The following is a 26,854-nucleotide window of genomic DNA, read 5'->3' on the forward strand; positions in this document are numbered from 1 at the left end:
CAGAGCGGGGCGGGCCCCCCCCGAGACAGGAGCGGGGCGGGGCCCCCCCCGAGACAGAGCGGGGGCGGGCCCCCCCGAGACAGAGCGGGGCGGGCCCCCCGAGACAGAGCGGGGCGGGCCCCCCCGAGACAGAGCGGGCGGGCCCCCCCGAGACAGAGCGGGGCGGGCCCCCCCCGAGACAGAGCGGGGCGGGCCCCCCCGAGACAGAGCGGGGCGGGCCCCCCCGAGACAGAGCGGGGCGGGCCCCCCCCGAGACAGAGCGGGGCGGGCCCCCCCGAGACAGAGCGGGGCGGGCCCCCCCGAGACAGAGCGGGGCGGGCCCCCCCGAGACAGAGCGGGGCGGGCCCCCGAGACAGAGCGGGGCGGGCCCCCCCGAGACAGAGCGGGGCGGGCCCCCCCGAGACAGAGCGGGGCGGGCCCCCCGAGACAGAGCGGGGCGGGCCCCCCCGAGACAGAGCGGGGCGGGCCCCCCCCGAGACAGAGCGGGGCGGGCCCCCCCGAGACAGAGCGGGGCGGGCCCCCCCGAGACAGAGCGGGGCGGGCCCCCCCGAGACAGAGCGGGCGGGCCCCCCCGAGACAGAGCGGGGCGGGCCCCCCCGAGACAGAGCGGGGCGGGCCCCCCCGAGACAGAGCGGGGCGGGCCCCCCCGAGACAGAGCGGGGCGGGCCCCCCCGAGACAGAGCGGGGCGGGCCCCCCCGAGACAGAGCGGGGCGGGCCCCCCCGAGACAGAGCGGGGCGGGCCCCCCCGAGACAGAGCGGGGCGGGCCCCCCCGAGACAGAGCGGGGCGGGCCCCCCCGAGACAGAGCGGGGCGGGCCCCCCCGAGACAGAGCGGGGCGGGCCCCCCCGAGACAGAGCGGGGCGGGCCCCCCCGAGACAGAGCGGGGCGGGCCCCCCCGAGACAGAGCGGGGCGGGCCCCCCCGAGACAGAGCGGGGCGGGCCCCCCCGAGACAGAGCGGGGCGGGCCCCCCCGAGACAGAGCGGGGCGGGCCCCCCCGAGACAGAGCGGGGCGGGCCCCCCCGAGACAGAGCGGGGCGGGCCCCCCCGAGACAGAGCGGGGCGGGCCCCCCCGAGACAGAGCGGGGCGGGCCCCCCCGAGACAGAGCGGGGCGGGCCCCCCCGAGACAGAGCGGGGCGGGGGCGGGCCCCCCCGAGACAGAGCGGTGCGGGGGCGGGCCCCCCCGAGACAGAGCGGGGCGGGGGCGGGCCCCCCCGAGACAGAGCGGGGCGGGGGCGGGCCCCCCCGAGACAGAGCGGGGCGGGGGCGGGCCCCCCCGAGACAGAGCGGGGCGGGGGCGGGCCCCCCCGAGACAGAGCGGGGCGGGGGCGGGCCCCCCCGAGACAGAGCGGGGCGGGGGCGGCCCCCCCGAGACAGAGCGGGGCGGGGGCGGGCCCCCCCGAGACAGAGCGGGGCGGGGGCGGGCCCCCCCGAGACAGAGCGGGGGCGGGCCCCCCCGAGACAGAGCGGGGGCGGGCCCCCCCGAGACAGAGCGGGGCGGGGGCGGGCCCCCCCGAGACAGAGCGGGGCGGGGGCGGGCCCCCCCGAGACAGAGCGGGGCGGGGGCGGGCCCCCCCGAGACAGAGCGGGGCGGGGACGGGCCCCCCCGAGACAGAGCGGGGCGGGGGCGGGCCCCCCCGAGACAGAGCGGGGCGGGGGCGGGCCCCCCCGAGACAGAGCGGGGCGGGGGCGGGCCCCCCCGAGACAGAGCGGGGCGGGGGCGGGCCCCCCCGAGACAGAGCGGGGCGGGGGCGGGCCCCCCCGAGACAGAGCGGGGCGGGGGCGGGCCCCCCCGAGACAGAGCGGGGCGGGGGCGGGCCCCCCCGAGACAGAGCGGGGCGGGCCCCCCCGAGACAGAGCGGGGCGGGGGCGGGCCCCCCCGAGACAGAGCGGGGCGGGGGCGGGCCCCCCCGAGACAGAGCGGGGCGGGGGCGGGCCCCCCCGAGACAGAGCGGGGCGGGGGCGGGCCCCCCCGAGACAGAGCGGGGCGGGGGCGGGCCCCCCCGAGACAGAGCGGGGCGGGGGCGGGCCCCCCCGAGACAGAGCGGGGCGGGGGCGGGCCCCCCCGAGACAGAGCGGGGCGGGGGCGGGCCCCCCCGAGACAGAGCGGGGCGGGGGCGGGCCCCCCCGAGACAGAGCGGGGCGGGGGCGGGCCCCCTCGAGAGAGAGAGCGGGGCGGGGGCGGGCCCCCCCGAGAGAGAGCGGGGCGGGGGCGGGCCCCCCCGAGACAGAGCGGGGCGGGGGCGGGCCCCCCCGAGACAGAGCGGGGCGGGGGCGGGCCCCCCCGAGACAGAGCGGGGCGGGGGCGGGCCCCCCCGAGACAGAGCGGGGCGGGGGCGGGCCCCCCCGAGACAGAGCGGGGCGGGGGCGGGCCCCCCCGAGACAGAGCGGGGCGGGGGCGGGCCCCCCCGAGACAGAGCGGGGTGGGGGCGGGCCCCCCCGAGACAGAGCGGGGCGGGGGCGGGCCCCCCCGAGACAGAGCGGGGCGGGGGCCGGCCCCCCCGAGACAGAGACTGTCTTGTCTGGAGACAATACACATCTTTTTAGCCTGTCTTGATGCTCTCTCCACTCATGCCGTTTTGTTTCTTAAAGACTTGATTAGTTGTAAGTATTCGCATTCCAACCATTATTCATGTAAATTGAGTTTGTGTCTTCATATGCTCTGTTTGTGAGCAGAATTCCCACTCACCTGAAGAAGGGGCTAAGAGCTCCGAAAGCTTGTGTGGCTTTTGCTACCAAATAAACCTGTTGGACTTTAACCTGGTGTTGTTAAACTTCTTACTGTGTTTACCCCAGTCCAACGCCGGCATCTCCACATCATGAAAAACATGATACAGGATGCAAGATAGTGAGCTCTTATCTTACCAATTATCCTTCCACGGTGATCAATAGTACGCCTAATCAAATTCTGAAACAAAGTATTTTCAAACTCGAAAGCCATGTTCGGCGCACCAGTAGTGCAAATCCAGAGACAGGAGATACCAATTTTATTCCTCATGCTGTTGTGCTCTAGATCCTGGTCTTGTATTTTGTGAAAAATCAAGCAGGCAATTGTTCAAAAAGCCCTTGAAGTACTTCAGTTAACCTTTGAAGTTGAAAATCTTTTCCACTTTATACGACATTAAGATTCCTTTTCAAACTCAGTGCCTTTTAAAAATGTTATTCCAATTACATTGCTCTGCAAAAAATTGTACTTCAAATTATTTTTGCACTGTGAAATTATAAGGAGTAGAAATGGCAAATGCTGAGTATTTGGCTCAGTTTACATCTGATGGTTGGCTTTATTACGATCTGAAAATTGAGAGGGGTGTAGACTTACCGCAGGATGAAAGACATTGATAGCATGAACCGCAGCTCTGCCTTTTTGTTTGTTTCCAAACACCAAGTCAATCCAATTGCAAATAGTTTGCGAAACGTGATCTGACTCCAAGGCTTGGCGGTGAATCAGAATGAAGAGCCGGGGGTCATTGCGAGCCCAAGGTGGAAGGTTTACATGATTCACTCTTTCTCCGTTCTGCCGCATTCCAAAGTCAAAACCTGAAAACAGGGCCTAGTTTACAACAGGTGCCATTCTTTGAATAACTAATCTCAGGAGAGAAATAGTGATCCATTTATTCAAAGCATAAAGTACCATTTGGAAAAGGCAAAATGTTTCCAATATAAACGATAAACTGATTAAATTACTTTTGACAAAGCAATTATAACTTGCATTTATGTAGCACTTTTAACATAGTCCCAACACAATTCGCTGAAGAATAATTGAGCATAATATGGCATTGTGCACATAAGGAGATGTAAGGACAGATGATCAAAAGCTTGGTCAAAGAAGTAGGCTTGAGGAGGGACAGGAAGAGAGGTTTAGGGAGGGAATTTGAGCATGGGGGCAGAAGTTGAATCTCTGACAAAGAGTCATCCAAATTTGAAACATGAGCTCTGTTCTCTCTGCACAGATGTTTTCAAATTTTCCAGCATTTTCTGTTTTTGTTTCAGATTCCAGCATCCGTAATAATTTGCTTTTATCTCTGCCAAAGTTGAAAGAATGGCCATCAATGGTGGAGCAAAGGACAATGGGTATATGCAAATGATCATAACTGGAGAAACACAGAGCTGTCAACAGGTTGTCGGACTGAAGGAATTTTCAAAAATGGCAAAGTTAAGTGGGGGCGGCGGAGGGGGGAGGAATTTGAAACTTATATGAACATTTGGAAATGGAAGCATTATGGGACTGGAAGCCAATGTGCTGACAATATTATTGAAAATCATAGAATCGCTCGACAGCTCAGTTGGTAGAGCAGTATGCTGTGGATAATATTTAATCACAGAGATGAGGGGGAATTTCTTTGAGGGTAACGAATCTGTGGAATTCTTTAATGCAGTGAGCTGTGGAGGCTGGGTCGTTAAGTATGATTCAGGCTGCAATTGACATTTTTAATCAGTGAGGACGTTATGGGTTAAGGTGGGAATCTCAGGGTTGTGGGTTCGAGCCCCACGTTGGGCGCTATTGATTGTAGGCAGCAAGGTGGCACAGTGGTTAGCACTGCTGCCGCACAGCGCCAGGGACCCGGGTCACTGTCTGTGTGGAGTTTTGCACATTCTCTCTGTGTCTGCATGGGTTTCCTCCAGGTGCTCCGGTTTCCTCCCACAGTCCAAAGATGTGTGGGTGAGGTGGATTGGTCATGCTAAGTTGATCCTAGTGTCGGGGGATTAGCAGGGTAAATATGTGGGGTTACGGGAATAGGACCTGGGTGAGATTGTGGTAGGTGCAGACTCGATGGGCCGAATGGCCTCCTTCTGCACTGTAGGAGTTCTATGAGAATGGTAGAGGTTGACAGCAGGGAAGACCATAAGACAAAGTATGCCATTTGGCCCATTGGGTCTGCTCCATCTTTCAACGAGATGACTGATTTGATATAATAATCCTCAACTCCACTTTCCCACCTTAACCCATAATGTCCTCACTGATTAAAAATGTCAATCGCAGCCTGAATCATACTGAACGACCCAGCCTCCACAGCTCTCTGCATTAAAGAATTCCACAGATTCATTGCCCTCAAAGAAATTCCTCCTCATCTCTGTGATTAAATATTATCCACAGCATACTATCATCATGGCAAAACATTTAAACATGCAAGCTTTGCCAGATTGTCCTGACCATCAACACATTTTTGTCCAAGTAGTAAATTTTGTTTCTGAAATTTACCTGCATAATTTGGCTTGTGGGTCCTCGCGCTGACTAGAAACTAAATAAGCGATGTGAACATTGCACAATGAGAAAACATTCTAACATTAAAGTGAGGGATATCAATTTTGCATTCATTTCCTCAAATACTATAGCTGTAAATAGGCTCATTGTGAAATATGCATTTATAATGGGCATACCTTCTCTATTGACTAAGAACTCTGGAAGGTAAAAAAATTCTGGAATGAGCTCCTTCACATCAGTCATGGATTCATACGAGGATAGGCGCCAGGTAGTGTTCATGGAGTGAAATGTTCGATCTGGGATATCAAAACTTTGATCTAAACACAGAGAACATGATTCAGGATGAATGTTAAAGACTTGCATTTACACCATCTTAAAGTGCTTTACAGACAATAAAGTAATTCTTAATTGTAGTCACTATTGTAAGGTAGAAAACACGGAAGCTATTCCAACCAAAAGAAATAAGAACATAAGAAAATAGGAGGTGGTCATTTGGCTCCTCGAGCCTGCTCCTCCATGGCTGATCTGATTGTGACTTTAACTCCACTTCACAGAATCATAGGATCTCTACAGCGCAGAAGGAGGCCATTCAGCCCATTAAGTCTGCACTGACCACGACCTCACCCAGGCCCGATCCTCGTAACCCCCACATATTTACCCTGCTAATCCCCCTGATAATAAGGGACAATTTAGCATGGCCAATCAACCTAACCTGCACATCTTTGGACTTTCTGACTGCCCTCTATTGCTCTTGACTTGCTTTGTTAATCAAATACAGCCTTGAATTTATTCAATGACACAGCCTCCACTGTTCCTGGAGAAGAGGATTCCAAAGAATAATGGCCTACAAAAAAACCCTTCGAATCTGTCTTAAATGGGAGATGCCTTATTTTTAAACTGTGGCCCGTCATTCCAGATTTCCCCACAATGGGAAATATCCCCTCAGCATCCAGCCCATCAAGCTCCCTTCAGAATCTTAATTGTTTCAATAAAATCACCTCTCATTTTGCTGATGAACATAATAATAATGTGATAATGATAATTTCACCTGTTATTGTGAGGTTGATTAAGGGATAAATATTGGCAAGAACATAGGGGATAACTCCCTGGTCTTCAAAACAGCAATATAGGTGCTTTTGCATTTACTCAGCAGGCAGATGGGGTCTTGGTTTAACACCTCATCCGAAAGATGGCACCGCTGACACGGCAGGGTTCCCTCGGTACTGCACGGAATGCATCCTTGATTTTGTGCCCAGAATCAGATAGAATACTCCAGGTGAGGCCTAACAGTGATTTGTAAAGGTTTAGCATGTACTCTATTCCGCTATTTTTAAAGCCAAAGATTCCAAATGGCTTTTTAACAGCCTTTTCATCATGCTTTGAGATCTGTGTATGTGGACCCCTAAGTCTCTTTGTTTCTACATCTCCTAAAATATTGTACCATTTAGTTTAGATAGAATCTCCTCATTCTTCCAACCAAAATGTATTACTTTGTATTTCTATAAACTATGATCACTTCAGGAACTAATTTAGATTTTAATTCTAGGACTGAAGACTTTGTAGAATCATTCAGATGAAACCATTAACAACATTCAGCAAATAGTCTGTTTATAAGTCTTTAATTGTACAGACTTTTGGCAACTTAATATTTTGAATGATTGTAGGGATGTAGAGCTCTAAAAGACAAAGTAAAGGTTGATGTACATTTTTACAACCAGCATCGCTAGATAATTTAGAAACAGAGCATGTAAAATTTTCTAATTAATTATCTCATTAATGTTGTAAAGGTCCAGGACACACACAGACATATTTTAAATTATTTTATAATGCTTACAGAGTTTTCAAATATTAATATGCAACATTAGCCTGCATGTTGTTATTTCCATTTTAAGCATGGCGTTTAGTAAATCCTGCATTGCAGCAATTAAGATGAACATTAACCATTCATTATTTAACAGATCTTACCTTGATAAGCCAGAAACATTTTGGTGAACAGTGGCATTCTAACTAGGAAGTGCAAGACTGTTCCGCTATTTGAGTAATGAGACCCATAGTGATATGGCTGTACAGGTGGCATCGGATCATCTTCTTGAGCCCCTTTACGAAATTCCTCCTCTAGATACTAACAAGAAAGAAAGATCACATTTGCTTAGCCATTGGGTGATCACTGAGGCGGCTGGTGAATAGAAAGCAGATGATAAACAAGTGCCAAAGAATCATGTGGAATGAGTGCATGCACACCGTACTAGGTACGTGTCATGTGCCACAATGGTCAGGGCGCCAACCTGAAATTGATCCTCAATCCATTGTTTATGAAAATCTGGGAGTGGGGCAGCGGCAATAGCCCCATTTGAAACCCAACTATAAAACTGGTTACAGAGTAAACAGTCAGTACCCTGAAAAAACAACCAAACCAGCCATCTTTTAAAGGAACCACTTGAAGTTACAAGCAAAAAGCCAAGTACAACATTTTTTACTGAGCTGAACGTGGAGAACATAAATAGGAGCAGGAGTAAATCATAGTCCTTTCAGCCTGCTCACCATTCAATAAGATCATTGCTGATCTTCAAACTCAATTCCAATTTCCCACCGGATCCCCATATCCCTTGAAGCCCTGAGTTCAAAAATCTCAATTTTAGAGTCCAATTGATCTCAGCCTCGAGCATATTGAATGTTTTGAATGACTCTCGGAGATAGAGAATTACATTAGGTATATACCAAAGGGCAAGAGTTATAGCTGGGGGAAAGGAAATTATGATGCGATTAGGCGAGATTTAGGTGGCATAGGTTGGGGAAGGAAACTGCAGGAGATGGGCACAATTGTAATGTGGAACTTGTTCAAGGAACAGCTACTACGCGTCCTTGATAAATATGTACCTGTCAGGCAGGGAGGAAGCAGTCGTGTGAGGGAACCGTGGCTTACTAAGGAGATTGAATCTCTTGTGAAGAGGAAGGAGGAGACTTATGTTAAGATAAGACGTGAAGGCTCAGTTAGGGCATTTGAGAGTTACAAGTTAGCCAGGAAGGACCTAATGAAAGAGTTAAGGAGAGCCAGGAGGGGACGTGAGAAGTCGTAAGCAGGTAGGATCAAGGAAAACCCTAAAGCTTTCTATTGGTATGTCAGGAGTAAAAGAATGATGAGGGTAAGATTAGAGCCAGTCAAGGACAGTAGTGGGAAGTTGTGCATGGAGCCTGAAGAGATAGGAGAGGCACTAAATGAATATTTTTCAAAGAACAAGAACAAAGAACAATACAGCACAGGAACAGGCCCTTCGGCCCTCCAAGCCCGCACCGCTCCCTGGTCCGAACTAGACCATTCTTTTGTATCCCTCCATTCCCACTCCGTTCATGTGGCTAACTTCGTTCATTCGTCGGTATTCACACAGGAGAGGGACAGTGTTGTCGAGGGGAGTACTGAGATGCAGGCTGTTGGACTGGACGGGATTGAGGTTCATAAGGAGGAGGTGTTAGCAATTCTGGAAAGGGTAAAAATAGATAAGTCCCCTGGGCCGGATGGGATTTATCCTAGGATTCTCTGGGAGGCTAGAGAGGAGATTGCAGAGCCTTTGGCTTTGATCTTTGTGTCGTCATTGTCTACAGGAACAGTGCCAGAAGACTGGAGGATAGCAAATGTTGTCCCCTTGTTCAAGAAGGGGAGTAGGGACAACCCTGGTAATTATAGACCAGTGAGCCTTACTTCTGTCGTGGGCAAAGTTTTGGAAAGGATTATAAGAGATAGGATTTATAATCACCTAGAAAGGAATAATTTGGTTAGGGATAGTCAGCACGGTTTTGTGAAGGGTACGTTGTGCCTCACAAATCTTATTGAGTTCTTTGAGAAGGTGACCAAAGAGGTGGATGAGGGTAAAGCGGTTGATGTGGTGTATATGGATTTCAGCAAAGCGTTTGATAAGGTTCCCCATGGTAAGCGTTTGCAGAAAATGCGGACACATGGGATTGAGGGTGATTTAGTGGTTTGGATCAGGAATTGGCTGTAAGAAAACAGAGGGTGGTGGTTGATGGGAAATATTCATCCTGGAGTCCAGTTACTAGTGGTGTATCGCAAGGATCTGTTTTGGGGCCACTGCTGTTTGTAATTTCTATTAATGACCTGAATGAGGGCGTAGAAGGATGGATTAATAAATTTGTGGATGACACTAAAGTCGGTGGAGTTGTAAACAGTGCGGAGGGAAGTGGCAGGTTACAGAGGGACATAGATAAGCTGCAGAGCTGGGCTGAGAGGTGGCAAGTGGAGTTTAATGCGGAAAAGTGCGAAGTGATTCACTTTGGAAGGAGTAACAGGAATACAGAGTACTGGGCTAATGGTAAGATACTTGGTAGTGTGGATGAACAGAGGGATCTGGGTGTCCATGTGCATAGATCCCTGAAAGTTGGCACCCAGGTTGATAGGGTTGTTAAGACGGCGTACGGTGTGTTAGCTTTTATTGGGAGAGGGATTGAGTTTTGGAGCCAGGAGGTCATACTGCAACTGTACAAAACTCTGGTGCGGCCGCACTTGAAGTATTGCGTACAGTTCTGGTCGCCGCATTATAGGAAAGATGTGAAAGCGTTGGAAAGGGTGCAGAGGAGATTTACCAGGATGTTGCCTGGTATGGTGGGAAGATCGTATGAGGAAAGGCTGAGGGGCTTGAGGTTGTTTTCGTTAGAGAGAAGGAGGTTAAGAGGTGACTTAATAGAGGCATACAAGATGATCAGAGGATTAGATAGGGTGGATAGTGAGAGCCTTTTTCCTCGGATGGTGATGGCTAACACGAGGGGACATAGCTTTAAATTGAGGGGTGATAGATATAGGACAGATGTTAGAGGTAGGTTCTTTACTCAGAGAGTAGTAAGGGCGTGGAATGCCCTGCCTGCAGCAGTGGTGGACTCGTCAACATTAAGAGCATTCAAATGGTTATTGGGTAAACATATGGATGATATTGGAAGAGTGTAGATTAGAGGGGCTTTAGATTGGTTTCACTGGTCGGCGTAACATCGAGGGCCGAAGGGCCTGTACTGCGCTGTAATGTTCTATGTTCTACAAATATTCACTACCCTCTGAACGGGGATCTCTTGCGCTATTGCGGTCCTAAATATCATACCCCTTGACTTGAGATTATGGCCCCTAGTTCTAGACTCTCCAGCCAAGGAAAGAACCTCTCAGCATCTATGGCGTCAAGTTCCCTCAGAAGCTTATGCTTCAAAGAGATCACCTCTTATTCTTTTAACTATACAGGCTGATCCTGCTCAATCTCATTTCATATGACAATCTTCACATCCAACAATGTCAATATCCTCACCTTCCTCACAACCTACATTTGCAAACTTGAATACTTTATACTTGATCCCTTCATCCAAGTCAATAATATAGATAGCTGTGGCATTAATAGTGAACCTTGCAGCATTCCACTATTAATTTCCTGCCATCCTGAAAACAACATGTCTATTCCCATTCACAGATTTGTTGTGTCCTTTAACTTATCCTCAACCCCATCAGCCCTAACCTTACTAAAAATGCCTTTTGAAAATCCAAATATGCTACACCTATTGGTTCCCCTTTGTCTATCCTGCTAGCTACATCCTCAAACAAGTGAAGCACTCAGTAGCGCACATACCTCCACCACGCCACGTTAACTCAACTTTAAACTACATTATAACATGAACGCACTCCAGCTGATCTTTTCACAGAATTATCACACCATAGAAGTAGGCCATTCAGCCCATTGTTTTGTTCCATGATCAGGTGGTGACAATTCACAATATTCTAAAACAAGCAACAACCTTCCAAATTTTAATATACCAATAGATCAGCCATGATCTTACTGAATGGCGGAGCAGGCCCGAGGGGCCAGACGGGGCCAGTACTCCTGCTCCTAGTTCTTATGTTTCTCATGTAATTTGCCTTGTTAACGGATCCTTTTTAAAAACATTCCAGGAATGGGATCTATATCTTCGTCAAAAAACTGTTCAGTTCTTCCTTGGGCCTATCTATTTCTGTACCAAGTTTCATAATTGAGATTTGTCCATTAGTTTTTAACATCTATTGTTTAGACAGACAGACTAACTAACAAACAGGGACAAGAACATTACCTCCCTCCATTTTCACTAGCAGAGGTAGAAACTATAATCATTTTTGAAGTGCACGAGCATTTCCCTGATGGATGATGGTTGGCTCACTTGTTTGTGGTTCCCCATTTTCTCTTTCCCTTCCCTCTTGAATACCAATCCAATCACAGCTGACCAATCTCATTCTACCACACCCCTGCCCCCATGAGCCATGTCTGTCACCATGATAGTTGTTCGTAGTTTATCACTACCATACTCGAGTGGAATATGGACCTATTAGCCACAGCACTTCCTCCAGCCTCCTAAGGCAAGTGAAATAAATGCACGACCTGGTTTGCACACCCCAATCCTGGCCCAATCTATGTTTTAGACCAATAATTTAATTAACAAATAGGTACACAAGAGTTTTTTTTAGCTTAAAATGTTTCTGTAATCATCATAAAGGATTGTGGAGGATAGATTCACCCAACTGCTTTTGTCAAGAATTTTGCTGTAAATCTTTTGTATTTTTGCTGACTTAGAGTTGAAGCACTCAATAAACATTTCAAATCCAAAGTCTTTTTTTCCTGTGTTTATAGTGTATCTGGATTTTGCTATGGTATCTGCAAAATTGGTTTAACATGTAGTGCAAGATTCAACACCAATTTCAAATCCAATCACTGGGCACACATATAGTGGACAATGAAATGGAAAATGGTGACATCATTTTTATATTCTTTCACAGGATGGGAGCTTCACCGGCAAGACCAGCATTTGTTGCTCATCTTTAAGTTCCTTGCAAAGGTGGTGGTGAGTCCCCTTCTTGAACCCTTGTAGTGGGCAAACAAGTTGATCCTTCAAACTCCTCCATTTGCCCCATCGAGTCTGCACCGACTCTCCGAAAGAACACTCTACCTAGGTCCACTCCCAGCTCCTCCCCTGTATCCCCATGCATTGATAATGGCCAATCCACTTAATCTGCACATCCTTGGACACTAAGGGGCAATTTTAGTACGGCCAGTCCACCTAAATATGTGCTACATCTGACTAGGAGTACTTGGTGAATGCCAAAAGGGGCCTCAAGCATATTTCTCAGCATCAACTATCCTCACCTTTAAAAAAAAAATCAGAATAATAATTCTCAATATAACAATGAAAAGATTATGCAATTTATTTTGCAATCATTTACCTTATAGTTATCCACGTATCGATCTTCCTTTTCTTTGGATTGTACAGCTATCGGTTTCAGAAGATTTCTGAAAATTATGAAACACATTTCATGCAGATTAGAAAAAAATCTCAAAGATGAAGTTAAATTATCTTAATATACATTTGGCAATTTCCAAACACAGCAAATTCTTGCTTCTCCTGTCCCATGACACTATGGGGAGGAGGAACAAATCAATACACTATCCCACCCCACTAAGAATTACCCAGTATCACTACTACATTCAGTACTGACACTGGAATAAATCTCATTGTACGTGGTCAAATTTGACAAAAGGGTCACAATATTCTAAAAAGAACACAACACACAAGAAATAAAAGCAGTAGGAGCCACCAGGCCCTTCAAGTCTGCCCCGCCATTCAGTATCATGGCTGATCTATGCCGGCCTCAACTTCTTTTCTGTGCCATTTCCCCATAGCCCTCTATTCCTCGATCTATCAAATATTTATCCACCTCCACTTTGAATACTTCTAATGATCCAGCCTCCACCTCCGTCTGAGGCAGAGAATTCCAGAGATTCACCACCCTCTGTAAGGAGGAATTTCCACACACCTCAGTTTTATATGACTGGCCCTTTATCTTGTACCTATGTTCCCTCGTTCGAGACTTTCCCACAGGTAAAAACATCTCACCATCTACCCTGTCAAGTCCCCTCAGGATTTTATGTTTGAATAAGGTCACCCTTCTCTCATCTAAATTTCAAGCAATACAGACACAGACTATTTAACCTCTCTTGATAGGACAACCCCCTCATTCCAGGAAGTAGCCTGGTGATGTCCTTTGGACTGCCTCCAATGTTACTATAGATAAGGAGACCAAAACTGTATGCAGCATTCCTGGTGAGGCCTCACCAACACCCTGTACAATTGCAGCAAAACCTCCCTATTTTTAAACTCCAATTCCTTTGCAATTTGCCTTCTTAACTCCTTGTTAGACCTGCCTGCTAGCTTTTTGCGATTCATAGAACACCTTGTCTGCCTTTAGCTGCTTGAGTTTCTCTCAGACACTATCCCTTGTGATTGGGATTTTTCTAAGTTCTACCACGTTATTTGAAATCAGTCCATCTGATATCTTAGGGATATTTGCAACATCTTCCGCGGTGGAGACCAATTCCAAAAAAACTTAACGGAAAATAAGGAAATGGCAGATATGCAGCCTTGTTCAGTAGAGGTCCCACATTTACCTCATCATAGAACCCCTACAGTACTAAAAGAGTCCATTCGGCCCATCGAATCTACACCAACCACAATCCCACCCAGGCCCTACCCCATATCCCTACATATTTACCCACTATTCCCTCTCACCTACGCATCTCAGGACACTAAGGGCAATTTTTAGCATGACCAATCAACCTAACTCGCACATCTTTGGACTGTGGGAGGAAACCGGAGCACCCGGAGGAAACCCACGCAGACACGAGGAGAATGTGCAAACTCCATACAGACAGTGACCCAAGCTGGGAATCGAACCCAGGTCCCTGGAGCTGTGAAGCAGCAGTGCTAACCATTGTGCTACCGTGCTGCCCCAAAGCTGCTTGCTTTCTATTTACATATCTATAGAAACTCCTACTGCTTATTTTTATACTGATTGCAAGTCTCTCAAAATTCATTTTCTCACTTCTATGAGCTTTTTAGTCTTTTGCTGCTGGACACTAAAAACCTCCAGTCCTCTGGTCTGTCGCTATCCCTTGCCACTTTGTATATCCTTGACCTCCTGTGTTAACCATGGATTTTGCCTCTTATGGAATCCCTCTATTTGATTGGGATAAACTTCTGCTGAGCATTATGGACCAGCTGTTTGAATATCTGACACTGCTCAGCTACTGACCTTACCTAGTTTACCCAGTTCACCGTACACAACTCCTCCCTCATACCATTATAATTGCCCTTAAGTTGAAAACACTGGTTATGGACATATGGCTTTCACCCTCAAACTGTATATGGAATTCTATCATATTGAGGTCACTACCCCCTAGGGCATCCTTAACCTTAAGATCTCTCATTAATGCTTCATTACACAAAACCAAATCTAAAATAGCCCGTTTCTGGGTAGGTTCCACAATGCACAGCTCTAAAAAGCAAGCCCTGATGGACTCTACAAATTCTTTTTCTACGCTACCCTTGCCAGTTTGGTTTGTCCAATCAGTATGCAGATAATTGCAGGTCCCTTCAAACATGCCCTTGACATATCCCCATTTATGCTGAGAAGTCAAACTTCTCTATAAAATTACTCCCACCCTTGTCTTCCTTCCCTTGCTATTCATGATTTCAACGCAAACCAATTCTACAGCACTATCAACTGTCTTTATATCATGATAAGAAGTTTAACAACACCAGGTTAAAGTCCAACAGGTTTATTTGGTAGCAAAAGCCACACAAGCTTTCGGAGCTGCAAGCCCCTTCTTCAGGTGAGTGGGAATTCTGTTCACAAACAGAGCTTATAAAGACACAGACTCAATTTACATGAATAATGGTTGGAATGCGAATACTTACAACTAATCAAGTCTTTAAGAAACGAAACAATGTGAGTGGAGAGAGCATCAAGACAGGCTAAAAAGATGTGTATTGTCTCCAGACAAGACAGCCAGTGAAACTCTGCAGGTCCACGCAACTGTGGGAGTTACAAATAGTGTGACATGAACCCAATATCCCGGTTGAGGCCGTCCTCGTGTGTGCGGAACTTGGCTATCAGTTTCTGCTCAGCGACTCTGCGCTGTCGTGTGTCGCGAAGGCCACCTTGGAGAACGCTGACCCGAATATCAGAGGCCGAATGCCCATGACCGTCACGGGCATTCGGCCTCTGATATTCGGGTAAGCGTTCTCCAAGGCGGCCTTCGCGACACACGACAGCGCAGAGTCGCTGAGCAGAAACTGATAGCCAAGTTCCGCACACATGAGGACGGCCTCAACCGGGATATTGGGTTCATGTCACACTACTTGTAACTCCCACAGTTGCGTGGACCTGCAGAGTTTCACTGGCTGTCTTGTCTGGAGACAATACACATCTTTTTAGCCTGTCTTGATGCTCTCTCCACTCACATTGTTTCGTTTCTTAAAGACTTGATTAGTTGTAAGTATTCGCATTCCAACCATTATTCATGTAAATTGAGTCTGTGTCTTTATAAGCTCTGTTTGTGAACAGAATTCCCACTCACCTGAAGAAGGGGCTTGCAGCTCCGAAAGCTTGTGTGGCTTTTGCTACCAAATGAACCTGTTGGACTTTAACCTGGTGTTGTTAAACTTCTTACTGTGTTTACCCCAGTCCAACGCCGGCATCTCCACATCATTTATATCATGACTCAGCATTGCTCTGAAACCTTCCTATATTAACAACGCTACCCACCTCCCTTCCCCTTTGGCCTGTTGTTTTGGAACATTGTATACCTTGGATGTTGAGCATCCAGTTCTGGTCACCCTGCAACCATGTTTGTGTAATAATTAACACGTCATTCTCATCTGTTGTTATTTGTGCTAACTGCATATAAAATTCAAACTTTACCTGTAAATAGCTGGTTCATTTAAGTCAACGGTTTCACTAGAATAGTCACTCAGTACGAAAGGAAAAACGGGATACTGCATGAGATCGTTGAAGGAGCGACCTGCATGTTTGTTCAAATGGGTCAAATACTCAAAATTGGTTATCTGCCCTGAGCACCACAGCTGGGTCAGAGCTGAAATGTTCCCATACTCTAATAGATTTGGGAGACTGGAAGTGAGGATGTTGTGATGAACATCATCCCGAACCTATATGGGAAGAGGAGACAGAATTAACTGCACAACCAACCAATTAATAAATATGGCAACTGTTAACAGCTTTAGAAACTAGTCAATATGCAATACAACATCATTCAGATATGTTCGATCTGTAAGCACTTATAAATAATTCAGATGAAGCATCAACAATGTTAGCAATCATTTGGAAGACCCAATTTTGAGAAACTCATGATAAAATTCTCCAGCTGACAAGTTGAGGGAGGGACTATTATCCTCTATCGAGTGAAAACTGATAAATATTTGCAGCAGAGGTGAATACAGGTCTATGCGGAAAACGCAGGACAGAGGAATTAGTTTAAATTGTTCCAGCAAAGAACTGACACAGATGCGATGCAAACAAAGGCCTCTTTCTGTGCTGTAAACCTTTATATTTTGAGAGCTGGTTTCAGTAGAAGTACAAGTTCTGAATGCATGTCTATTTCAAAAATGCAGATTGTCAGCTGGAACAGTGAGCTGATTATTAGTATTCTGTGAGCTCAGTGTTCAGGATGAATGGAAAATTCTAAAGTTGGCCAAATTCTTTCAGGACCGCGAGGCGTATTGCGCACACTCCTCCATACTTGCAATGGAGAACCGTGTTTTCCAGGTGTCTTATCGGATTCTCATGATTCAGAAGGTATGTACTGGCATGGAACAACTGTGTGGCACTTTGGCAGCAAGAGTCAGCAGGATTAGAGCCACTGAAAGATTCCCATGCATTTTATGTTTATAGTTTTGTTGGACTTCATAACCGTCTGAAACTAATGATCATTTTCCTTAATGCTACCAACGGGTGCCAATCCAGCCACCAAGCTTTTGATCAGCAGTTTCATGTGGTGAGGAATATCTGGTTGTACCAGCTTCAGCCAATGAGGTCGAAGAGTATTTTATTGGTTAATAGTCTTACTTATTTCTAATGTCCTGACAGAATTCTAATTTACTGGAAAAATGAGTGACTGAGCCATATAGGTCAGAAAGGTGGCAGGTTCAATCCCTGAGTTTGCGAGTATCAATTCTGGCAAAAGCAATATTGCACTACTGACTTTAAAACTCTAAATTAGAGGGAAAATCAGCCTGGGTTCTTTCATCTCATTTCTGTTCACTGTCTCCTGACAGACGTTCACAAATGGTCACTAGACAAGGTCACGATTGTGTTCGGGTGTAATGCTTGAAGCAGTCAAATAGCCTGATGTTTACTATAAAGGCAGACATTTCAACAGCCAAATTGAGTGAGACAACGAAAGTACTTTGCCTGGCAGAACATCATCTCAGCTAAGAATCACCATCTCATAGAAAACACAGGACAGTGAGTAGGTGAATGTTGAAGAAATGCCACTGCAGTGTTCCATCATGTCTCTCATTTCTAAAATAAATCTAGTACCTTTGTATTGTCAAATGCCAGAAGAAGAGTTCTGCCATTGGTTAGGAAGATTTCCAAGGCATTGTCACGCAGTTGCCACCACCGTTTGTGAACTTCTTTAATTTCTTCATACGTCCAGGAGAATGAAGCTGGCTCTGTTTCCACTGCAGTGCTCTGTAAAACAGTTTGATAGGCAGAAATTGTAATGTTTCAGAAATACAGAGTAAGAAAGAACGAACTTGCACTTAAATGGATCATTCAATTTCTTCAGGGTGTTCTCAAATACTTTATGGCCAACAAATTAGGAAACAAGAACAATAGAATATGTCAAATATTTTATGTTCTCCTGAATATCAATTGAAAACAGCGTTTGTGAGAACGAAGCACTCCTTTATTATTACACTGAAGTATCAGCTTTAGAGTATGTGCCCAAGTCTGTTGAGGTTCAAACTCTCAGTTAGAGGCAGGAATACCATACAATCACTGAGCCATTTTGACTCTTGGGACCAGTTTTCACTTGCAAAATTGAATTACTACATATTTCTCTTGGTAAAGTCACCAAATATTTTTGGAAAACCCTGTGCACTTGACTTTCTTATTGTTTAAACAAAATGTAAGTAATGTTATCATATACACAAAATCCCACTGGAGCAACACAGCACACAAAGTGTGTGTTATATTAATTCACTTATATACATGACCTTGGAACTTCAAATATTTTGGAATCCCATTGTACAATGAATCTAAGAGATTTGTTCTTAAAAATGCAATTGTACTTACAGGATGTTCGAAGGCATCAGCAGCATTATCCTCGACAAAATACATTCCAGACTCCCCTGGAAGGCAAGAGATTTCCATTAATTTCCCCATGTGACTTGAACCTAAATATTTCTCTTCGATCACAGCACTGGCAACAACTTGTGAAAAATCCACCATTTTTACTAACCTAAAAGGAGTTCCCCAAGTGTTTCTCGAGATGGGGCAACATTGGTACATTTGCGAATGAATCTAGCAAGAAAACAAAATATTAGTATCAGTGAGGTAAACAACACTCTCAGTAATTGCAAAATACTTGATCTCTTTTCCTCTTCCGTTAGAAAATTATATTAGTCTGGATCACACGTTTTTGGGTGTATGCTTGGAGGGAAAATTCGCAGGGCAGTAGGAAAGCAGTAGAGGAGTAACTGGAAAGATACTCTCTTTCAAAAATGCTTGACCTAATTAGTTTCTTCGATTCGGAGAGATTTGTCTCTTGCTGTCCTAACTATGAGGAGGCTAACGAAATTGGGCATGTCAGCTACGACTCTCACCAACTTTTACAGATGCACCATAGAAAGCATTCTTTCCGGATGTATCACAGCTTGGTATGGCTCCTGCTCTGACCAAGACAGCAAGAAACTACAAAGGGTTGTAAAGCTCAGTCCATCACGCAAACCAGTCCATTGACTCGGTCTACATTTTCCACTGCCTTGGAAAAGCAGCCAGCATAATCAAGAACCCCACGCACCCCGGACATTCTCTCTTCTGCCTTCTTCCATCGGGAAAGAGATACAAAAGTCTGAGGTCACGTACCAACTGACTCAAGAACAGCTTCTTCCCTGCTGTCATCAGACTTTTGAAAAGACCTACTTTATATTAAGTCGATCTTTCTCTACACCCTAGCTATGCCTGTAATACTACATTCTGCACCCTCTCCTTTCCCTCTCTCCTATGTACTCTATGAACGATATGCTTTGTCTGTATAGCGAGCAATAAGCAATACTGCATCCCACAACGTGACAATAAATTGACTTTATAAATTTATAAAAAATCAAATCAAATCAGGTAAGTGACCAATATTCATATTGTAAATCCAACCATTATATGACTACACTGGGTTCAGAAATGCTGCTAGATAAAATTATGTGGTGCTCTCTTCGGTAACCAACATTTATTTTATTAACTCTTGAGAAGCAAAACTGAGAACTAAGCTTATGGCAATCCAGAATCCACTTGCCAATGATAAAGCTAACTTATATTTTAAAGAAAGGTCAGTACAAATGTATTAATTTGTGTTATTCCCAGCAACTAAGGCAGATCACATGAACACCCTTAAACAAGAATAATTTAGGTAGTCATTACTTAGTCATGGGGTCAGGTAATGAAGTTACCTGATAGGTTCACTTGTTGCTTTATCCTTTACAGTTGATGAGAAAGAAGAATGAGATTTATCTTCAAACAAAAACGACAAAGGCGGCTTCAGCGGTTCTGCAACAAACAAAACAAAGACTGAAATCAATCCAATCAGAGTGAAGTGTCAGAAAATATTCAGAGTTTGTTCCATCTTTTTACCCTCTGGTTTCTGTCGGTCTGTGAGCAGGTATTTATTAGGGATGGTCAAATAACATCTTTGTAAACGTCGCCTCTCTCTGTTGGGACCTTCCGTAGGATCCAGTTGCCATGAAGTTGGGTAAGACACAGGATCATACCATATTGCCCTAGAAATCAATTTATTAAAATGGTTATTCATAAAAAGTCAGGTACATATTTTTATAAATTCAAATGTTGTACAACTTTTTTTTAGGTTATTCCTTATTTCAACAGAAATGACAGCTATCCCTAATTAGACACACATCTGGGAACAATCATCCATATTGGCTCTGACCTTCGGAGAAGCTATTTTATTTCACTGTATTTAATAAGTATCATGACACACAGATACAAATCAACCACTAACATTTCCTCTGCTGACAAGAGTATGTGGACAGAACATTGGTTTTTGTGCAGATCGTAACTATGATCTGTTACTTTCTACAAAACATGAGGGCAGACTTGGCTCCACATGTAGACAGAAATTAACCAGAATGCTATATTCAGTTGCAGAACAGTCACCTATCTGTTGTTTTATGCTATACCAATTTTTCACTGAAGTGTTCAATAGGTTACTTGTTTAGTCACTAGGTGGCAATCTATTCCATGTGTTACCAAGTGGTTCATCCTTAAGCTAAACATTTTCTGAGAAAGAAAAATAAAAACTTGGATTGATATACTGCCTTTCACAACCTCAGGACATCCGAAAGCACTTGCAATGTGATAAAGTACTTTTGAAGTGTTGTCACTGTGTGCCAACTATGCAAAGCAAGCTCCTACAAACAGCAACGTGATAATGACCAAAGATTCCGTTTTAGTGATGTTGATTGAGGGATATATATTGGTCAGGACGGTGAGGAGAACTCCTCTACCCATCTTCAAAATAGTGCCATGAGATCTTTTACATCCACTTGACAACAGACAAGGCCTCAGCTTAACATTTTATCCAACAGTGCAGCATTTCCTCAATATTGTACTGGTATGTCAGCTAGATTTCTGTGCTCAATCTTTGCAGATGGACTTGAACCCACCACTTTAACTCAGAAGTCAGAATGCTACTAGCTGAGCCACATTTTGTGTATGCTTTCCATTCTTATTCTGCACAAATTATGTATATTCCAACCTATATTCATCCTTCTGACAAAGTATTTTCATAATGTATCTTTACTTTTTTCCACCGATTACAATAGTGATTTGACCTCCATTGCCTTTATTCAGAGCTCATGTTTCTTTACTTTTTCAGACCTTTAGTGTTATTTCTATGTTTTTTCTGTAAATGCATTGACAACGCTTAAATGGAGTGCTCATCAAAGCTTCAAGGGTTATTACCCCAGCATTTCTTGGATCTTTCTTTCAATCTTGGCTCAGTCGTATCACTCCTGTCTTTGAAGGTAATGGGTTTAATTCCCATGTTCGAGACTTGAGATGATGATGTCAGACAGCAGTACTGAGGGAATGCAGCCTTGTCAGAGATATCATTTTTTGGATGAGACAGGAGCAATTATAAAAGGATTCAGTAGTCAGGAGGGCACCCTTAGTTCCCTCAGCAACCTTGTATGCATTCCATCTGACCCTGGTGACTTATCAACTTTAAGCACATCCAGCCTACCAAATACCCCTTCTTTCTCAATCTGCATTCACCTTCAAGTTCCCCTATAAGTCACACACTGTCCAGACATGGAAATATTTCACTGTTCCTTCACTATTTTGGGATCAAAATCCTGGAACTCACTCCTTAAGAACACGACAGGTGCATCTACACCACATGGACTGCAACGGTTCAAGGCTGCGGCTTATTACCACCTTCTCAAAGGGAATTAAGGATGGGCAATAAATCCTAGTCTTGCCAGCAATGCTCACATCCCAAGAACCAATCTAAAAAAATAAATTTCCAGGTTGCAGTGTACTCGAATTGTTCTGCGACCCATCCACTGAATCCCATGCTACAACCACTTACATGCTTGACAAAACCGATTTGGTGCTAACAAAAAAAATATGGCCTTTTCACAAGTTGATGAAAATTCCCATTTACTCAGCTGCATTCATTGTGTGTGGCAGAAAGCAGCAAAATTGTTGCTCAATACCCAGCAAGAAGTTCACATTATGAAAGTAAAGCAAAAATAATATTTCATGGTGTAATTAATTTTAAACAGAAAACATACTGATGTTATGTGGCAGTTTGCGCAGTCCACACATTCTCCCCATGTCTGTGTGGGTTTCCTCCGGGTGCTCCGGTTTCCTCTCACAGTCCAAAAAATGTGCTAGTTAGATGCATTGGCCATGCTAAATTCTCCCTCAGTGTACCCAAACAGATGCCGGAGTGTGGCGACTAGGGGATTTTCACAGTAACTTCATTGCAGTGTTAATGTAAGCCTACTTGGGACACTAACAAATAAACTTTAACTTTAAAACGTTCTCATCTTAAACATACAATCTTGGGCATGTTGTGAATAAGAAATGTGTTTCAGAACTAGCTGGAATATTTCCTTTTAATGTTGAAGGGATTTCCTTCGTGTACTCCTTGTCCCACAATCAGCGAAATGCCATCATATTGACTTTGATTAAACTAGGAATTCTTTTAATTGTATTTCTGGGGCTTACCTGTCATGTGTGAGCTGCTGAACAAGTTCTTGCCAGTGCCTGCTAGCACTTAAATCTACCTTGTACATTCCCCGGATGTGCTGAATCACTTTTTTCCTCTCCATGCCCTGATGCAGTGAGATATTCTGAGTGATTTCAGCTGCTATTTTAGAAATATCTTTTGACTTCATATCCAATCTTTGAAGGAGGCTAAAAAAAGACAACAGGAAAATAGTTTCTAAACTGCATTTAAATAACTAATCATCATTTATAATCTTCGATATATAATAGTAATATCTTATTTAACCAAGCACTGCTGAGCCTGATCCTGCTTTCACCTATCACCCATATTTGTACATTTTCTTTAAGCAGGTAGGTATCAGTCAACACTGACCATAAACCATTCACTTAATTCAATTTATTTGCTTTTTCCTTGACCCCCTTAAGTTTTCCTCAAGTTTAATTCCCCTTTAAACAACTTGTGATAGGAAGGTTTTTTTGCTTTTAGTACTGACCCTAAATATATGCACTTATCGTTAAGTAGCTTATAAAATGGTACATAATATTCAAACTTTAATTTAAAATTAAAATCAGCTCCAGTGGATATAGCCATAGTTCCTACAATTCCCATCAGAATGATACATGGTATACCAAATGTTGCATCTTTGTCATCATACCCTTTATCCACTCTACAATGGGGAGTCCAAAACTGCAGAACAATATCCCAGCTGTGGCCTAATTCAGAGTCATCCATAGAATCATCACCATCCCTTGTTTTTCCACTCAACTCCGCTAGGAACAGAAACCTAAATCCATTAACCATATTATGTCTTTCCTACATGGAGTTCTGATTCTAAAGATCTAAATATTCACCCAATCCACTGGCAATTTTACTGTTCAGGATATATTTCCATTCCCCATTATTTTTCCACACTATGTGTTGTTTTACATGGTCTTACTGCATTTTACACATATCTGCACCATTCTCCATTCTTTCCATTTACTGCATTTTCTATTTTCTCTCACTTTGCCATCCTGTCTAATTTCCTACTATTGTTCCTTCTTTTCCCAACTCCCACATGCTGGTGTTACCTTTGATATCCAGCTAATTAAATTTGAGAGATCTTTGTTACAGTTGCTTCTGGCCACATTTTCTGACTACATCACCTACATTGGAATCAATTATGCAAACCAAATGTTCAAGAAGTCTGAATTAACAAGGGCACAACTCAGCCTGTGACTCTGAGCTATTTTCAAATATACGGAACTGACAAAACCTAAAGCCAGCAGTAACTCAGCCAAAAATGGTAAGACTGGTGAACTTGCATAATATCCTGAAAAAGAACTATTGGAATACAGTAACAATGCACTGCTGTGCCAATTCTATACAAATAAATAGTGTGCTTGGATGGACCTCACAAATCCCAGTTTCGAGTCACTGGCCTTTCAAGAGAGAAACACTGGAGGGCGAGTCAAGCTAGGATGTTTCATATGGTTCTCTCATCCCTGGACCTCTCCTGTTTATCTTCCAGATGCTGCATTTTGGTAATAACTAAGTGTGACCTCAGCTTTGATATGTATACCAATGACATTCTACTTCTCAGGCACCTTACTGCTCCACTAGTTCCTGGTCACTACCTCATTAACTTGAAATTCAGTTTAAAATCCTTCAGAAGTTTGATCCCAGCTTGATTTGAGTAATTGTTAATTGCAGATCCCACCCTGCTCCTACAGTCCTTGAGTTCTGATTGATTGATAGTCACAGTAAAACTTACCACAGGAATGTATTAGCTGCCCTTCAAATCTCTTTTATCTCCCCCATTATAAAGCTCCAAAATGCTCCTCCATGGTAGAGAGATTGTAAAAATAAACATTGTAGTTGACATTCTTCAGGTGAAATTCTGTCACTGTGCAATAAGTGGTTTACTATATAAGAGTTCTCCAGTAGATTGCTTCAAAGCAACACTCCAATTTGAACTGTCATAACCAAGGACAAGAGTTCTATTTTTGCTTTCTTTTATAAAATATGATTTATCCTCACTTTATTGCTGCTATTGAACCTGTTAGTTGACCAATAAGACAGAGAAAGATGGCTGGCTAACACTGCAAATACTAGCGATACAGCTTTATATTAATGGCTGGGGTAAGTGAAAGATTGCAATGCTTGTGAGGACTTTCCTGTTCCCCTTTGTCAGTGGTGACCCTTGATCAGCCCTCCTGCTCCATGACACTTAGTTGCTGCTCCAATATGCATTCAAGCCACTGCTACTTTACCTCTGCTGCGAAGTTGTCATTTTCTTCTCCCAAGCAGCTTTATTTGCACATTCCTCATTCTCATATTTGGTTTGCTCCTGAAGGACACAAGCACATATTATCCACATGTAATATTGGTATGCATATTTCCAATTCATCTAATTAGAAAACAAATATTGACTTTGAAACTATCATAGTCTTAGGCCTACACGCTCAGATACAAGACTTTCCTATTTGTCATAAACCACTTTCAGTGATATAAAGCTACCATTAAAATCAAATATTCCTCCACATGATGATTCACACTAAAAACACTGATGGCTCTCAAAGTTGAAATAAAATGTAACCACAGAATAAAACAATTGAATTTTGTTCAAATCATTTAATTTTCTTTGCTAATTTTCTCGCAACTCTTTGTTGGAGTGAATTCTAGTATCTCACTGAGGTGGCCATTATTCCCATTGAAGGTGAGCACTGGACGGTCATTTGACAATAGGATGCAAGGCAACTAAGACTGATCTAACCTTCGTTTCACATTCACACAGGCACACTTCCTATTAGGCATGATTGGATACACCCATAGCCATTTTCTCAATATTAGTAAGTTCTGGTAATGGAGGATGGCTGAACCAGAACCACCGAGAATAAAGAAGATGTGGACCAGTGCGAGGAGTGAGGATTCCTCATCAATACACGTTGGTAGAGTGCTGAGCACCTCTGACGTCTAATTTACCTTTCTTTGTCACATTTCTCCTCAATGGTAACTCTCTTGGTTTATCAGATTATGATGCTATACTCTGCCATCATGCTGTTTGTACCATTTATATCTGCCCTATCATCTTTGTTACTAGTTCCATTATTTGGGCTTGTACCATCATCCCTTTTGTCACTGAATCACTCTGGCCCTTTAGTGTTGACGGTACCTCTGGAACATTGTCTGAAACAGATTCTCCGAGGGAGGGCAGAATAGCTAAGAAGCAATGGGTAAATAGAAGGCTAATTGCAGTGGAGTTCAGTTTCGTCTGTTTTTTATGTTTAACAATTGGGAAGAATTGATGCAAAGAGGAACAAGCTAGGCTCTCTCCAAATGGAGTTTTCTGTTGGTACCTTTGAACAGACCCTGATATTGAAGCAGATCTTTAAGGAAGAGCAGAGGTTGTGTTACTGTGTGTGTGCGCGTGTGTTAACAAGCTGGAAATGACAGAACACTGAAGGTGGGATGAGCAAGTACTGTGGATTGAACAAACTCCACTGCTGCTATTTCAGTGGTGCCAGAGCCCACCAGTCTGTTTAAAGGAATTGGAGAAGGGACTCTGTGCCATCAGAACTTTCACAACCCAACTGAGACAGAGCTTGTAGATGTGTATCTTGTCAAGGGTTACTGTGTCTGGGGACTCTGGCGGGATTACAACTGCTGGTAAATGCAACTCAATGGCTGGAATGTTTGGATGGAAAGTGAGATCTCCTGCAAAGCAAGGGTTGATTTGGAAAAACTGTGAAAGTGCCTACAGTACTATATTTGTGTAGGAAATCATGTCAGTGCTTGTAACTTTTGTTGAATCAAAAATTTAAAGCTAAATCTCTTTTTATTTGAAATGTCCTTCACCTATGAAGTAACATTTCAGTTTTGTTGATTTTAGTTCATTTGCTACAGCAACAGTTTTAAATAAGTCAACTCTTCTTCAGTAGCTTTTTCCTCTGTGGGGATTCCTTTATTTTTAAGAAGTTATTTGGTGCTATGGGGATTGCTAACTTACAATATAAATAAAAATTAACTGCTTCTGATCTGTCTGAATATTGCCTCCATACCTCTTTGATGGCTTTAATAAGATCTGGTTTGGGTGGAGCACCAAGTGGAATGCACTTATATCCACAAAGTTTTAAAGAGTTGAAGAAGTTCCCTGCTGCAGATTGCTGTTCGTTGGTCAAGGTTTCCATGTGGTCGTGCATCAATTCATACAAATACAGTGCCAGCTTGGGTCCATGCTGTGGATAAACAGAACAAGTAGCTCACCATTTAAAGCTGCTTCAAATGAGCAGCTTCATCTGATTACAACAAAGAGCTTCGTTAAGGCTCTTTTTTC

The 26,854-nt window shown here is 44.8% G+C and overlaps 1 protein-coding gene across 3 annotated transcripts in view; it reads right to left on the minus strand.

Annotated features, from left to right (window-relative positions):
* The window catches only part of lyst (lysosomal trafficking regulator), a 263,182-nt gene that overhangs the window by 24,443 nt on the left and 211,885 nt on the right, over positions 1-26,854 (minus strand). For all 3 annotated transcript variants that reach the window (XM_078213387.1, XM_078213385.1, XM_078213386.1), the window contains 13 exons: positions 26,580-26,756; positions 24,792-24,868; positions 22,539-22,727; positions 19,920-20,065; positions 19,739-19,835; positions 18,535-18,596; positions 18,369-18,424; positions 17,610-17,762; positions 15,975-16,219; positions 12,438-12,504; positions 7,169-7,325; positions 5,380-5,520; positions 3,320-3,537 (listed from right to left, as the gene is read on the minus strand). In XM_078213387.1, the coding sequence (XP_078069513.1) occupies positions 3,320-3,537; positions 5,380-5,520; positions 7,169-7,325; positions 12,438-12,504; positions 15,975-16,219; positions 17,610-17,762; positions 18,369-18,424; positions 18,535-18,596; positions 19,739-19,835; positions 19,920-20,065; positions 22,539-22,727; positions 24,792-24,868; positions 26,580-26,756 (1,785 nt within the window). The remainder of the gene's footprint in view (positions 1-3,319; positions 3,538-5,379; positions 5,521-7,168; positions 7,326-12,437; positions 12,505-15,974; positions 16,220-17,609; positions 17,763-18,368; positions 18,425-18,534; positions 18,597-19,738; positions 19,836-19,919; positions 20,066-22,538; positions 22,728-24,791; positions 24,869-26,579; positions 26,757-26,854) is intronic.

Source organism: Mustelus asterias, chromosome 5, assembly GCF_964213995.1.
Source record: "Mustelus asterias chromosome 5, sMusAst1.hap1.1, whole genome shotgun sequence".
Taxonomy (NCBI): domain Eukaryota; kingdom Metazoa; phylum Chordata; class Chondrichthyes; order Carcharhiniformes; family Triakidae; genus Mustelus; species Mustelus asterias.